Raw genomic sequence first — 16667 nt, 5'->3', positions numbered from 1 at the left:
TCGACGCCTGGTGGAATACGATGTCTCTCTTCATGCACCCAAAATCTGCGTTTAATTTTCCACGACAGACTCACTAGAATATAATATAAATGTTTTGTGAAACAATAATAACAAGTTCTTTCCGTATCTGACTAAGTTTCACTATATAACAGGCACTACGATTCATCGGTTGTGGTATACTGACATGCTGAGGAAGAGCGTCGTGTAAATATTCACACGTTGCCACATTTCCTTCAACTAAAGACTGATTTACTAGGAAAATTGCGAATATTTTTTGTCGAAATTTTCAGGCAATTTTGTTCGCAATATCTGAAAATTTCAAGGGAAAATATGCATAACTTTTCTTAAAGATGCTCCTTTTCTGCAGGAAAATTCAGCAACTCTCGCATAATCATACGGCGCGCAGCGTTTCTTCTTAGCACGGTAGTACAGTTCTCTAAAGATACACCTTTCGGCCTGAGGATCACAAGCGTCACGCGACGTTTAAAAATGCCCGCCCACCTTTTTATTTTTCACAGAGAAATTGTTCAACGAAGCTGTCCAAAAGTGTCATCGAATTTTCTTCCTGCTGCCGATAAAAACCAGTGAAATTTTCAAATAGATTCAACCAACAATCTCTCTCAAAAAAATAAAATAGCGACGGAACTTTCGAAACGTCGTATTGGCGTGTGTGATATTTTGGTCGGAAGGCGACGAAGTGACGAGCGTTTATAATAATTTTTCAAACTCTTCAAACAGTCCAAGATTCCTTCATCGAGAGCCGACCTTATTCAAACTCGAGCGTTATTTTTATTTACATGTCTGCGTTCACTTCTCGCGATATTTAACAAGAGCCTTTGTCGATTGAAGGCACTAAAAAAGCGTTCCGATTCCGGGAAGTCCTTTCAAATGGAAAATGAGCGGATTGAGCCGAGAGAGAGAGGGTGCAAAATGACGTAAACGCGAATATAATGTAAAACGCTCCGGACGGGAAATTCGCCCCGGATCGAGTGCACTTTAAGGGCCTGTTCCATTGTAAAATGGTTCACTCCCATGCGGAGCCTTCAACAAGTTTCTCGAACGCTTTTTCATTTTCTTTGCTGAATAACTTAATTTTGCGACGATTCCTTTTGCATTTTACCCCTCGTTGAGCCTCTTTCAAGAATCGCCGAGCATCTGCGCGCGCCAATCTGGCGGCGCGCCTAAAAGAGCTTTGCAAGAATGACTGAACAAGCTCTCAACCCTTCAACGGAAAGTTGCCACGGTTAATTCACGTTTGGAAGTTATAAAATGTATAACTACGCTCTTTCATGAAACGGACTTGATCTCTTGTGAGTTATGTTTCAGTTTGTGTTCATTAACAATGTTCCCAATCAATGGGAGATTGAAGCAAGAGCCCAACTGACGGCCTTGCTTTGTATTTTTGCGCTTGGTATAGTGTTTACCACGGGTGCTGATACGACCTTTTGTCGGCTTATCAGACCCAGTGGCGATTCTTGACGTTGGCACCTCTGTTTTTCCTCCATTGAAATGTATGTAAAACAATCGATTCTTGATGCAGCTTGCCTTACCTAATATCGATATTTTCAATGGATTTAAATGCAGGAGTAACAGTGTTGCCAACTAGCAAGAGCACCACTGCATGTCGCTGAGACTCGCGGCAAACCTTGCTTCCCTTTTCACCGACATTTCCATAGAAGAAGCTCAGGTTTAAAAAAAAGAAATTGTCTTGAAAACTGAATGAATTCGCCTAGGTATAAAGTTTTCCTATAAATTTGACGAAAACGCTCTTCAAGAAAGTCTCTTTTCCTGTCATTTTGGACTGCCTGCAACGTTCGCCATGTATTTTATCCTAAGAGCTCAATGAAGCCAGAGCCAATCAGAAATCGATCCTTTAGTGGGACATGAAGGTGCTCATTCCCAGGGCAGTTAGGTAACTAAGTGTAAAATGACGAAAAACATATCGTTGTATTAGCCCAGAAAGTCTACCATGCCAAGGAAAACTGCTGTATAAACATTCGAATGTTGCCGAATTTCCTCTAAAAAATAATCATTTCTAAGGAAATTTATGAGCATTTGCGATCGAAATTTTCCGACACTTTAGATTAAATTACGAAAAAACTTCTCAGTAAAATCTTAGGAAAAGTGTCGACTAATTTTTCCTGAATTCGAGATTTGTCGAAGGAAATTTGGCAACGTCCAGAGGCCCATACGGCGTTTTTTCCGCAGTGCGGTAGGATAGGCGTTGTGGTGCGATACTTGTCGCGTCGAGGGCGAGATCAAACAGGAGTGCGAGGGCTGCGAATCCATTCGGCGCCTTCATCTTCCGAGACAGCATCCCGCAACCGTAGCCGCGGGCCCAATACCGACACCGACTCGGTCGTCAACACTCAACGACCCAGCTCAACACTAATCGATTGAGCTAATGAGCTCCGTGGGAGGTGGCCGTAAGTGTTCGCATCCGGCTTACCCCCTTGTTGCCGCAGCATCCGAAGAATAATTCCGCGAATATAAATCCCAAGTTTAGGATTATATGGACCACATTTTGCAATAAGGAACCACTATTTTTGGTTCATTTTAGGAACGACATATGTGCCATTGGTTTCCCTGTTCAGAAAGGTGCTTTTATGGTAGAGCGAGAGATAGTACGGTTTCTTTATTGCAAAGTGTAATCCATATGTAATTCAAGCGACTGCCTCAGCAGGATTAGGCGAATTCTCACGCCTGGATTCGGTTAATTTTTTGGGTAGATAGCTGTTGTATCACCGTTGAAATTTGGACCAATTAGAATCGAGAATTTTAACTAAATCTTGAGGGAAACAAGCCAAATTTCGGATTACGTTAAAAAAAAGCGAACCAATTGGCTAATGCAACACGATTCAATCTACGATGTAAAATATCGTACAAATTATAATACAAACGTACTCTTTACACTTAACATCATTAATATCACAAGGCATGTATCGCTTGGCAGATGGACAACAGAACCCCTTAAAAAGATCGATGTCGCACTCAGATCTGTCTTGAGCTGAACCGGACGAGCCGTGGAAATCGGTACAACTCAGGTTGTATTTTTTCGTGGTAAATGATTCTTTAAACGCTTGCATTGGGGCTTTCCTTATTTTTTTAATTTTTTTTTTTTTTTATAGAAATCGGCATTTGCCTAATCGATGCTATGTATCGCACGCAGTTAGACCACAAAACCACTTGTATAAGAGTGATTTCGCATTGGGATCCGTCTTGAGCTGAACCGGATGAGCCGTGGAAATCGATAATCATCAGGTTGCATTTTTTCGTGATAAATGGTTCTTTAAACGCTTGCACAGGAGCTTCACTTTTTTTCTTTTTTTTAAATTTTGTATATAAAAATCGACATTTGTCTAATCAATTCGATGTATCGCATGGCAAATGGACCACAGAACCCCTTAAAAAAGATCGATATCGCATTCAGATCCGTCTTGAGCTAAACCGGATGAGACGTGGAAATTGGTAGCTACTCAGGTTGTATTTTTTCGCGGTGAATGACTCTTTAAACGCTTGCACAGAGGCTTCCCTTTTTTATTTTTAATTTTTTTCTTTTTTTTTTAAAAAAATCGACATTTGTCTAATAGATGCGATGTATCGCACGCAATTAGACCACAAATCCACTTGTATAAGAGTGATCTCGCATTGGGATCCGTCTTGAGCTGAACCGGATGAGCCGTGGAAATGGGTACTACTCAGGTTGCGGCGGTGCAAACACCCGGGAAGTGGACGAGCGTTGAACTGTTCATCACATAGTAGTAAATTATCGAGCGGGCGAGGGCCCGGGGGCCTCAGATGGGCGGATTGAAAACAGCTGTCATTCATCAGTGCTGTGGTCGCTTTAACACTCTCCACCCGCCCACACGTGCGGCTCTGCTCGACCGCTTAACACGGCTACTCCGGCCTCCGTCACGTCTCCGGGGAGCCACCTTCACTTAACTCGTTCCCCTTCAATTTGCCCGCAATGCAACCCGCGGCCCACGCCAATTCAAATGTCACGCTTTGCGTCCTTTTGTCCCCGACCGCGACGCACGCAACGTGCCTAAATACTTTTTTCCCTCGTTTTTAGCAACCCTGACGGATATCCACCGAACGCCGCCCAGTGGATCGAGTCAATAGAAGAGGCTGGACAAAGTCTGGAAACTTTGAAAGCTTATATTTTTGGAAGTATGAAACCAAAAAGTTAAGAGTGGTCATGTTGGTTTTTCCGTGAAATTTTCTTGCAGAAACACCCTTGGAAATTGTATTCGTGATTAGATATATAACCCTTTACTGCATCGCGTTGCCATATGGCAACAGCAATTATTTAATTCATAGTAAATTCAGGAATGCTCATATTGGTACCCCGTGTGGATTCTAGGGAACTTAACAACATTACCAACCTAAAAAAAATAGTGGTGGGGGGAACTGGAGCTGCCAAATCAAGTATATAATCCAGTTTTTCTAACGGGGCCGTTTTCAAGGAGTAGCCGCGAGTAGCCCAACTTTGGAGAATGTTATGAATGACTTAGCTTGCCTTCAGAGACGGGAAAAAAATCACAGTCATTGCCTACACTATCTAGATTGAAAATTTTATGGACTGATAAGAAATAAAATGTTTGAAATATTATTTTCGACTCAAAAACGGCAAGATGCCATACGGCAACAACATACCGGCAAACTTCTGGCCCAACATTTTTCCTGTTGCCATATGGCAACAACATACTGGCTCCGACGCAATCATGTGTCGTGCTGTCCAAAAATGGAGCTTAAAATTCATCATTAGACGCTTTTTGAATTTGGTAATGTTAGAAGAATCAAAAAAACATTTTTTCTTAGCTTTTTTTTTCAAAAGTCCCGCACAAGAGTTATGCCCTGGTATCACTATTCCACTCCTGCACTGTATGTTGTTGCCATATGGAAACAAGTGGATACTCTGGCAAGAAATTACCACATGTTGTTGCCGTATGGCAACGAGCTTTTTTAAGCTTTAAAAGTTAAAGAAAAATTGAAATTTCAAAAAAAGCTCAAAGACGTGCCTTTTTAATTACATTTTACTATAACATATATTTTTTTCATCAAAATCGGCGTCGCAAAAAAATTCCATGCAGTAGAGGGATAAACATTACAATTTGAATTTTTAACGAAGGAAATGGGAGAAGTCGAATAAAATTTAGAACTCAGCTCAAAACTCTATTATTACCAAATGTGCGAAAGTCTGAAAAACGGGACCATTGGATTTCTCGTATAATTCACTTGAGATAGCACCCCTTGAACTTAAAAATCTTACGAAATGAACATTAAATTTTGAATTTTTAACAAAAAATTTCATGTCCGACCTCTTCTATTAGTTCGTTCCACTGGGCGCCGCCCAGTTGATCGAGTCAATGGGAGAGGCTGGACATGAATTTTTTGCCTAAAACTGAAAATTTAAATGTTTATTTCGTGAGATTTTACAGCTTGAGAGGTGCTATTTCAAGTGAATTTTACGAGAAAACCAATGGTACCGCTTTTAAGACCTCCACATTTTGTAAATAATAATAGAGTTTTGAGCTTTTAAAGTTTCTAAATTTTATTCGACTTCTCCCATTTACTCAATCCCCTGAGCGCCGTTATTCGAGTAATTGGCTGCCATCTACGCTCCAATGCTGCATAATCGATAATTGAAACATGTAATGTCAGATATTTGACGTTGCAGCTTTGAACATGCGGGTGGGGGAAGGGTTATTGTTTCTGATTGATTGTTGCATCAAATGAGTACATGCAATCAGGGCTGGATGTACCTACTCGCCGCCCATGGGCCGCTTGTATTTTGCCGCTCCCCCCTCATTCGTTTTGAAACATCAGTAAAAACCATCAAGTGAACGTGCCGGAGAGGGAGAGATGCATAAGACGCGTTTACTCGTGTTGGACACATGTTTTGCGAAAGCCCTGTCAACATTATCAGTAAAAGTTAAAGGAACTTTGCGCGAAAGTTAAGTTCCGTAAACCTATCTCTGTGTGGTCCAGGCCTTCCATTTATGAGAAATGCCCGAAAAAATTATGAAAGAACAAACATAAATGTGGTTTAATAATTTTAACTTCCGCCGCCGCACCGCGCTGACCGCACTGTGTTTGGCGCAATGCTTGAATAATTCCTACAGTCTTGTAGGCGCTATGCGTCTCACGCTGACCACACTGTATTTGACGCAATGTGTGAAGTATTCATATAGTCTTGTAGGCGCTATGCGTTTCACGTCGAGCACTGCTGACTGCACTGTGTTTGACGCAATGCGTGAAGTATTCATTCAGTCTTGTAGGCGCTAATATGTGTTACATGCCAACCGCCGCGCCGCACCGAGGGCTTCTCCTTTTCATCTCAAGTCCTCGTCATCATTGCTCATGCTCACTGCGCTGCGCCGCGTAATATTTCTCTCGTTAGTCCACGTTTTTCCCTCTCCTCCGACAAAATTATAGATACTTCTTATTCGTCTTCATAGATAAACCTATCCGATGCATTCAATCTATCATGTAAGTTTCAACGGTGAAAGTTGGTCCGTTTTTTATCACAAAAATTCAATTGACTTTATTTTATGAGCCAGTCTTATGTTTATTCGTAGGCACCATGATTTTACATTCGTTTTGCCAGAAGCTCAGTCAGAAATGTTTCAAGGAGCGAAGGTTACGTTTGAGAGGTAAAATTTCTTCAATAGGGGCCCCGGGACCCTAAAGTCAAAATTTTCTTTTTGGAGGGAGAATACCTGGATCAGAGCAGGGGAACCCAGATTTTATGGTTAGGATGAATTTGTGAAATAAGCAATGTGATGTTAGTCCGAAGAGGTGAGTTCAATCTGTTCCTGTTCCAGGGCATCCGAAGAGGAAGTCTCCAGTCTTTGTCGGTCACTGTACCTTTAGCGACGGTCCGCGTCAAAGTTTTCCCAACACATTCAGATAGTGTAAATAATTGGTGATGACGGTTTTTCCCGCGTGCTCGGAGGATGCCCCGAGTTCGTTATTCGCGATCTTTGGCCTGTAACGCGGCGCGGCGTCCACGGGAGTTAGATTAGATGTCGTTAGCCGCCTCAGCTAGCGGCAACAATCTCCGATCTCGGTTTGTGTGGCGAGAAGACAAGGAGCTTTGGAGCATGGGCCTCTCAAGAATCGGGGCCGGGAAGAGAAAAATGAGTGAAGTGAAGCCTTTCAGCTCGCATTAGAGCTCGATCGGGCTCTTCACCAGCGCTCAAACCCTTGAGAACACAGCAGATCGCCTTGCCATATTCACCACGCAAAATCTCCTTTATACAAGCGCCCTCGGGAGATTTACTGAAATGGACCGTATTCGATACGTCAAACATCGGGCTGATTATTGAAATTGATAGAAAAAGCTATGGACGAAGAAGACAAAATGGATATGGAGGGATCCCATTGGTGGTAGTGAGTGGTTGCAATGGACAAAGAAGGTAAGTCATAGACTAACTAATAGAAACCCACGAGAGACCCCACAGTTAGTCAACCATTTTCTCCCTTAGTCTATAGAAACCACCCATTTCAACCACTAGGATTGCTCCATACTTTTCATGTCTTGTTTGTCTATAGCTTCGTTTATCAAGTCATCGCAATCAGCCCACAAGTGAGATTGTATCGATATTGATTGGTTCAACATGTAAACATAGCCTCAAATGTCAGTCGAGTAATCTGAAGAAACGGGGCTTTTGTGTAAAATTATTGATACTTATGAGGAAAAATGGCTATGAAGATTGAAATTGTTAGAAATCTCCTCATTTTTAGCTCCTCCAACTTAAATCCTAACATTTTTGTCTAAGTTTATGTTTTATTGTTTTGAACGAAACGATTACATCGAGCCACTATCGAATACGATCCATTCAATTTTCCACCTGGACAATGTTGCTCGACGGAAGTTTTCAGCTGTGTCAGTGTTCATGAGCTATCGATGAATCAGTCGTTCTTATCCCCAATTTAAGTTATACCATTTGATTTACGAGGACCCAAAATATGACCCGTGGGAGGAAATAAAAACAGAAGAGAAAAAAGTAAAAGGAGGTTCAAAGTTGGGGGAAAACTTGACAGCGTTGAGAAACCCTGCATCCAAATTAGGTTTTCCTAAGAAGAACCTAGCTATCTGATGTAAAAATTTTGGTAAACTGGGTTTGGAGTAACTTTATACAAGAATTCCTGCAAAATGCATGATTAAAAGTGAAAAAACTTCGAGCAAAAATGGTAGCCTTGAGCAAACAAATAGTTTTATAGTCCACATTTTTGCGAATGTGACCATATTGTTTAACGGGGTGCCCAAAAATCCCAACATGTTCCATATGCGCATAGAGCTTTAACAAATATATTATTTATACATTTATTCTTCATAACAAAATACAAGTTTGAATTTTAAGTAGTGTAGGTTTTGCCTCGAAGATCTATGCTTCCTTCAACTACTTCTAGCTGTCTTTTAAGAAGTTCGTTCGTTCAAAGTTCTTCGTTTGTTCTCCTGAAAAAGGACGGAGATGATCCTCGTCTTCTGTTTCCCTTAATTCAAGAATTCGGCAACGTAGAATGTGCATTAAATGGGCTGCGAAAAATTGACGTTAACATTGTTGTTTTGAGTGATGAGGGTAGGCTGGTAGGTAGGCGACCGCAAAACGTATACCCGCGGATGTTGAAAATCAGTCTCTTTCCCCCTTTTCTTTTCGTCGGAGTCGGTTGCACTGAAGCGAGATCGAATTCAGTTCAGCGTCAAGTTGGCAAGGCCAAACGTCAATAATACTTACCATTACTGTCTATACTTTTGAGAACAATGATAAGTGCTCAAATGATAAGTGCAAATTCGATCTCATTTATCCGGAGCTGACTCAGCTCTCGTAACTGTGCTGCCGTCCTAGGGAAGAACGCAGTATGAGCCATCAGGCGTTGCCAGATTTCCTTTCAAAAACAACGAATTTTCGGGAAATTTTTTTAATATTTCTCCTCCGATTTTTTGGAGTATTTATTCGAAATTTGATCTAAAAAGTCTGAAAATTGCAAGGAATAATATTCATAACTTTCTTCAAAAATGGATATTTTCTGAGAGGAAATTTGGCAACATTCACATATTCATACGGCTTTTTTCCTTAGCACGGCAGAATGTTTCAGTATGCTACGCTGCCGTGCTAAGGAAGAACGCCGTATGAACATTCGAGAGTTGCCAAATTTCCTTCGATAAAATGTTTATTTTCGAGGAAAGTTTTGAATATTCTTCCTTTAAATTTTCAGAATCTTTAGGTGGAATTGCGAACGAAATTATTTTACAAATTGGAAGAAAAATAGTCTTATGTTTACCAGGAAATTCGTGTTTTATCAGAGGATATTTGGCAACGCCTGAAGATTCATACGGCGTTTTTCCTTAGCAAGGCAGTGCGGTGATCAGACGTCAAAAAAAAACAGGTGATTTATGTGTGCCGTATAATTCTTCATCCGTAAAACATACTTTCAAAGCAAGAAGATCATAGTACGTAAATTTATTACGCACATTGTGAAGCTAGGAGTGAATTCCAAACTTTCAGTCGTGCTCATCGTAATTTTCAGTCACTTCCCTTGCGAGGAAACTCTTCTCTTCCCCATAGCAAAAGTTTGCAGCCGATCCATTAACACTTACGCACCTACCGGCAGTTTATTTTTAGTCATCATGTAATTGAATTCTCGTTATCGCGACGGACTCATCTTCAAAATATCACCCAGTATTTTACGGCCCTTTATCCGAGCTGAGCTGTTTACGAATGCAGGTAAACGTGAGTATTTTGAATGCAAATGAGGACGGCGGGAACCGAGCTCATTCTCGGCGGGAGACTCGGAGTACGAGACAAATGAACGCGCGTCGTATGCAGACACAAAAGCATGGATTAGGTTGGCGTTTAAGCAACCTGAGGGTGCATCCCGAGCGAAATATCTCTTGATTTTGAAATGTTGATGATTTGGATGGAAATGACAATGAGGCAGGCAATAAGAGTTACTAGACGTCCCTTGAGTATATAAGTTTATTAAGTTGCCTTAAGGTGATTCGATGGACGCCATATTTTGTGTCAGAACGGCATGCAATATATCGCATCAATTGGTTCCATTTTTTCAGCTCCTCGTCATTTTTCTCCAAATTTGAGATCGCAATTCTGTTGTCAGGAGACCAAAGCACTCACTTACCAATTTTAACAAAGAAATTCGACGTAATAAAGGCGTGGTTTTTTCAGAGAGAAAATATCGCATTCGAGTGCAGTTTCGATATCAGTATCGAATGCGATGTTTTCTCTCTAAAGAAACCACGCCTTTATTACGTTGAATTTCTTTCTTAAAATTGGTAAGTGAGTGCTTTAGTCTCCTGATAACAGAATTGCGATCTCAAAATTGGAGAAAAATGACGAGTAGCTGAAAAAATGGAACCAATTGATGCGATATATTGCATGCCGTTCTGACACAAAATATGGCGTCCATTGAATCACCTTAACGTCTTCTGTCCATACATAATGTGTGGTATAGTCAGCAGATTTGCAATTTGAAGCATACATCATTTAGATCGTGCCATAAGTCTTATCACCCAAGTAGCATTTCTCAACGGAAAAATCGCTGTATATTGCGATTTTATCGGCGATAAGATCGCCAGGATCATCAACATCTGAGCGAATATCCTCGATCTTATCGCAATAAAATCACGCTTTTATTGCCCGTCAATTCATTGCGATATTTGCGAAATAAAAATCGCGATAAATGGCGATTTCATGTCGATTTCATCGACGAAAATTGATCACGATTTTATTGAACCAAAAATTGCGATGTGTAGCTATTTAATCGTCATATATAGCAATTTTTTATGCGATTATATCTCGTTATATTGCCACCGATATAATCGCGACAACCAACCGATAAAATCGCTGTTTATCGTGATCACTGCTACTTGGGCAGAGCACTTTGGTGCTTGGTGCATCAAAAAACATGTACACCAATTCGCCTGAGTAACCTGTTCCCAATGGAGACTGGCTTTTGACCCTTTGTTCAACACTATGAGATTAAAAAATCAAAGAACAAAAGTATAACACTTCTGAAGTTTAAGTTCGTTCATTGTAGCGCCAAAGTTGGGTGGAAGGTTCTACTCTCTGCGATTCTTGGGACCATCACGCATAGACCAGAAGGGGATAATGTAGCCTGAATCCCTGCCCACTTACCAGCCGATTCGCACGATGGGGGAGGGGAGATTGCTAGTCCTCTGAAGGGTCGGGCATCCCCTATCTACGTTCACGCTCGCAAATATGTAGGTAAATGAGGTAGAGGTTAGAACTGAGCTATCCCGCTCCGGTCAACTCGTGATGGCCCGAAGCACTACATTCTTCATGGGAGAACACGAACAGGTGCTCAGTGAAAGGGCGGCAAAACTGGGTGGAGGAAGAACTGAGCGAGTGTGCCAGTCCTCAGAAAGACTTTGGAAGAATATGGGTTTGCGTCGGTTGGATGTCGCAGAGCGTCAGAGAGCGCTGTGGAGAGGGCATTAATGTGCAAAAAATTGACATGATAATTGGCTAACTGGTTTTGTTTTGTTTGTTGCAGGGACCAGCAGCGATGCGCCGCTCGTGCCAGGGAAGCTGGGACCCTAATCGCGTGATCGGACAATGCCCTTTGGCGACCGGCCCTGGGCCCCGGCATGGCTGCTTCTACTCCACATCATGACATCAATGCTCACGTCGCCCTCCCCTTCTCCGGCCGGCCCCTCCAGCGCGCCCCTGCACCACCCCACCCCGCTCCCCACCCGCCGAGACCCCCCGACGACGCTGCCCCCTTCCCTGACGACCCCGCCCCCGCCTCCGTCCCCGAGCCTCAACCTGTCGCCGCTGCGGCGCTGCGACCTAGAGGCGCGCGAGCCTCCGCCCGGGCAGTGCCCCCCGACACGCGCCACCATCTCTGAGGGGCCCGGCCCGCCCGGCTGCCCGCCGGCCTGCACAGGCCAGTCCGCCCCCTCGGGCAACGGATCGCGACCCCAGTGCCTTGGATACGTCCACCCGGCGGCGTTGGAGGCGGCCTGCACTGCTGGCGAGGAGGCCGCCGCCCGCCTCCGGCTCCCGTACTGCTGCGAGCACTCCGTTCTCGGCGGCCTCTCCGCCGCCGTACTGGCCGACCGCGCCCGCTGTATCCGCCACCTCCAGCACCTCTTGGAGCTCGATCGCCTGGCGTCCGACCTCGTCTGCCGCTACAACGAGATCCTCCGCCGCTACGACTGCCAGCATACGTATTCTGTCAATTTCGACTGCCGCCATTGCCAGGTAAGGAAATCCTCTTCACTCATACTCATTCACTTACACATTACCATTCATTGTGACCAATGGGTTGTTCTTGTACACAAGGTATACAGCCAATCTAGCAAACTCTACAACTGTTCAATCCCACTAAAATCACGTTGAACACAGCAAGTTTGGCAAAAACTCACCCCTGAACGCAAAATTTGCGTAATTCGTATCGTACTTTTTCAAACTCACCGGGCCTGCGTATCTTTGTTTTCTCGCAATCAGTTTGCAGCCACCAGATTTACCGAGGGAGATTTGTAAGAAAACTTAACCTGAAAAGCAGTATCGTGTAAGCCGTTATCAATCTTTGTATTACACAAGTTCAATCGTCATACAATTTTTTTTCTTTTTTTTCTTTTAACTGTTTATTCTAAATTGTTTCAACATGATTATTTAGGTTAGGTTCTCTGACGTCTCTGTTTTAGAAAACTTTGTCCTAGTTGTCCAAAGTCCTAAGACCCTAGACGCAACCAGGACAGCAGCAACAAGCAAGGAATATCAGACTTTTAATATTTTTGACAAGCTTTTCTCTAGATTTTACCTTTCCTAAAACTCAATTTGCTGTACCCATTGTGACCATTTGCCGAATACTACTATTCCAATTTTGAAGAGCTCATCTCATCGATCTCTTAAAATGAAGGACATTTCTTCTGTGACCTTTTTCATAAAGATTGAGTAAATTTACTACAAATCCAGCCAAGAAACTGGTCATGAAAGTTATTAAACAGTAGATTTTTCATTCACGATGGAATCTGCAAAAAGAAATTCTGTACAAATGCTTTCCAAACCGAAGTTGGAGGGTAGAAATAAATTTCGGTCGAGGCTTTCCCCCTAAATTTTTGTCACCATAAGAGGGAAATAAAGTGGTTCGTTGTCCTATGTACTATGTTAGTACCAATATAAACCCTTCTGCGGCTACGAATAGTGGAAGAGGTGAAAAAATCATCATAATAAGCGTTACTCGGGAGGGCACGTTTCCAATTCCGTCAAAGCATAACTTTTCCCTCTCAGGGAGGAAAGTTGGCTCCCGGGGAAGATTGATGCGGGGGCGGAAAACAAAAGAATATGCCGAAAAAACAATCTGAGGGAGGCGGCGGGCGGTGGGCGGGGGCGTTAAGGAAGTGAAAATTTCAGCAGGTTTTATTGATCTGTTATTTGAACGATTTCCCGCCGTCGGTCTACGGGCCGCGTTCTGCCGTGTCATTCGTCTTGATAAGAGATGCTCTATCGAGCGCCGCTCTCCTCCGGTCCACAAAAGCAGAGGCGTGTCGCGCTTTGCGATGAATCGATTGATCCCCCATTTAACCTATCGAAAAGGATCGATCATCATGGTGTCCGTAACGAACTCTTTAATGATAGGTTCTTCACTATGGCTTCAAATGGGAAAATATCAATAGCAGTGGCGTGGCGTGCTTTGCGATGTATCGATTGTTATACCATTCAAACCTATGGAAAAGGATCGATAAGCAGAATGTTCGCAGCGAACACCTTAATAATCGATTCTTTACCATAGGTTTAAATGGCAGAACAATCGATACATCGCAATTCACGCCACGCCACTGATCGATAGCTGATGATAATTCCGTTTTGTCGGCGTAGAGAAGGTTTCACATGTTTCATCGCAGCCTTCAAGAAATAGAACATTAACTGTAAGAGACGCTAAAAAAGGAATGCCTTGTTTCAATCAAGCCTTTGATTTCGCCATTTGTCCTCCAGTCTGAAAACAACAAATAGGTTGAAAAGTGAAAACTTCATTTTAACTCAATAAATAGAGGAAATTTGGCAATCCCTCCTTCCTTGGCCTAAAATGGCGAATGAAGAACAGTGGACAGGACGGATATTTGCATTCCCCTCCTTTTTTAATGTCTCTCATTCTGTGTAGTTACAATTTACTCTTTCATGTGCTAAAAATCCTGAAATTTTTAGCTCGTAATATTTTTCAAGCTTATTATAGAGAGACCAAAAGTAATATTTAACTGAAATAAAATGAAATTAAGTGCATCTCTCGAAAAGCTATGTTGCTGCTGCGGAAGAACGCTGAAGATTAATGAAATCTGCGATTAGTTTAAGCTATGTAAAGTTAGAAGCTTTTAAATAAGCCGTAGGTATTTAGAGGCGCTTCTAATGAGATTATTTTTTTGGTTTTGCTCAAACTCTTTCATATTGAACCTTAGATGAAATGGTGCAGAGAAACCGCTTCAGTGCCCGAAAACTCCATTTAGCATGGTACTGAATCAGAAATCAACCGACATGTAAAATCGTCACAGTCACGAAATAAAATGTTCCTAGACATTCATCTAGAAAACTGTCATGGAAATTTTCGTGTGGTACTTCTGAGATTTAACCTTAGATGCCCAAGACTTTTTTCACGCGAAGTCCTAAGTATTTAAATACATCAGTTTTGATAGTATTTGAACTATTACCTATGATATTTTAATGTTTTTGAGGGTGAAAACTATTTTTTCTTTAAAATTTATTTTTTGTCGGTAATATACTGGCACTCTCTCACCCCACCCCCTTCTCATCCTCCATTTGTAACTCATCCAGAGGAGGTAGTCGAGTCAATTTGATCCGGCTTGGGATCTCTGAAGGTGGTCGGTAATCGTCAAAAAAACCAAAAAATTCCCTGACACAATACAACTCTCTCCAAAGTACACATTTTTAGAGGGATTTCTAAACTTTTTTTTATTTCTTTCAAAATAGGTATTGATTCGGACACATCATGGCATATTTTCAGCAAACTTAACCTTATTTTTTCTCAAGTCTCTAAAGTAATAGACGCCTCACCTCGCGTTAATGACGGCGCAGAGATACAACTATTCGTGCCTGATGTATGTCCTTATTACATTTGGAAAACTGTCGTGAGGCGTGAACTCTCAATGCTCCGCTGTACATATATAATGTCGATGAGGTGTCGCTCAGATTCGGGAGAAAAGTTTAAAAATGAGACCCGATACGTCTCTCTTATCATCAGCTGTGTCGTTCACGTAGCCCTTGATGCACCACTTTAAAGATAAGACAAACGGAACCAACACAACATGGAAATAGAGCAAGGAAAGGCACGCGTTGACGACGGCGCAGAGATGCAACTATTCGTGCTCGATGGATGCCCGTGTTGCGTCCGCTAAATTGAAGGCGCTATGGCGCGAGGCGTGAACTCTCAATGCTTCGCTATACGTACAGTGTGACCGAGTGAACTAATATTCAAACAAACCAGGAATAAAAATTCCATCGATTTTGAAGTCATGGTGGAAGTTTACTTGTCGTGACACAAATCAATGTAAAACCAGGATGTTTTAATACAAGTCAATTTTTTGATCAGTATTTCAAGCAGTTTGGGAAGTACAAATATTTCTTTTAAGTGCTCGACCTCGCTCGAAGATTTGTTACAAGTTTCAGGTATTTTAGCCCTTTCTCCCTTCATTTTGCTGATCCAAAAAAATCCTTTAAATTGACAACCCGACCAGGATAGACTGACCATATATGAAGGGAACCCTTACAAGAAGGATAACAAACATTGTACGTAAAGGAGCTCTAGACCAAATGAAATGATATTTCTTGATTAAAGATATCTTTTATCTTTGGTTTCATCGATGGTTCAAGTTTTTTTTTTAAAAAGCAAAAGGCTTTTTCTTTGCTTTATCAACAATTTACTTATGTTAGATGAAGGAAAAATTAATGTAAAAGAACATTGCCGATAGGCTTAGAATCGTTTTAAGTCAGCTTATCGTGACAAATTTTGCTGCGTAGGTCGTTTTGAATCAACTTTTAGTCGGGCGATTTTAAGAAAATCACCTAAGTGGTTAAGTTCTGATTTTGAAATGAGACTCTGTTTACCTCTTCCTAGTAGAAATTTCATTGAATTTTTGGAATTTTGTGAAATCATATTGCAAGTAACGATTTTTTTCCTCCACACACTCTCATAAAGTCTCAGGACCTTCGTATTTACTCGCCCAAATGAAGTAGACAAGGTCTTCTTTGATACTATGCACTTGCATACTGCAAACATTCTTCCAAATCCAATCCGCATCTAGCGTAGTTATCTTAGGACAAAGCAATAGACGACGCTTTTTTCGTGACAAAATTTGTATTTTCGCGATTAAACAGACAAAAGAGCTCATTTACATTCAAACTTTGCAAAATTATAACTCGTAAATATAATTTTGTCGAGGGAACTGCTGGACAATTTTATCAGAAAATGTCGGTGACTTCTCCTCTGATTACATGCTTAATTGGACCAAATTTTGGATAGAAAAAACTTGAATATCATAAAAACGTGAAAACTTTAACTGTCTAAGGCACTTGTGCAACCCTTGAATACTGAAAAAGAACACATTGGATCTAGAGTCCACTCTCTTATAAACATCGACAAGAAAAAGCACTCTTGATTCAATC

At 41.8% G+C, this 16667-nt stretch overlaps 1 protein-coding gene across 1 annotated transcript in view; it reads left to right on the top strand.

The window, feature by feature from the left end:
- Mid1 (calcium-permeable channel component Mid1) overlaps nt 1-16667 on the top strand; it is a 138656-nt gene that overhangs the window by 20815 nt on the left and 101174 nt on the right. The window contains exon 3 of the mRNA XM_072298236.1: nt 11542-12251. Coding sequence (XP_072154337.1) covers nt 11604-12251 — 648 coding nt within the window. The 5' untranslated portion in view covers nt 11542-11603. The remainder of the gene's footprint in view (nt 1-11541; nt 12252-16667) is intronic.

Source organism: Bemisia tabaci, chromosome 3 (genome assembly GCF_918797505.1).
Source record: "Bemisia tabaci chromosome 3, PGI_BMITA_v3".
NCBI lineage: Eukaryota > Metazoa > Arthropoda > Insecta > Hemiptera > Aleyrodidae > Bemisia > Bemisia tabaci.
This window is presented reverse-complemented; position numbering and strand designations above follow the sequence as displayed.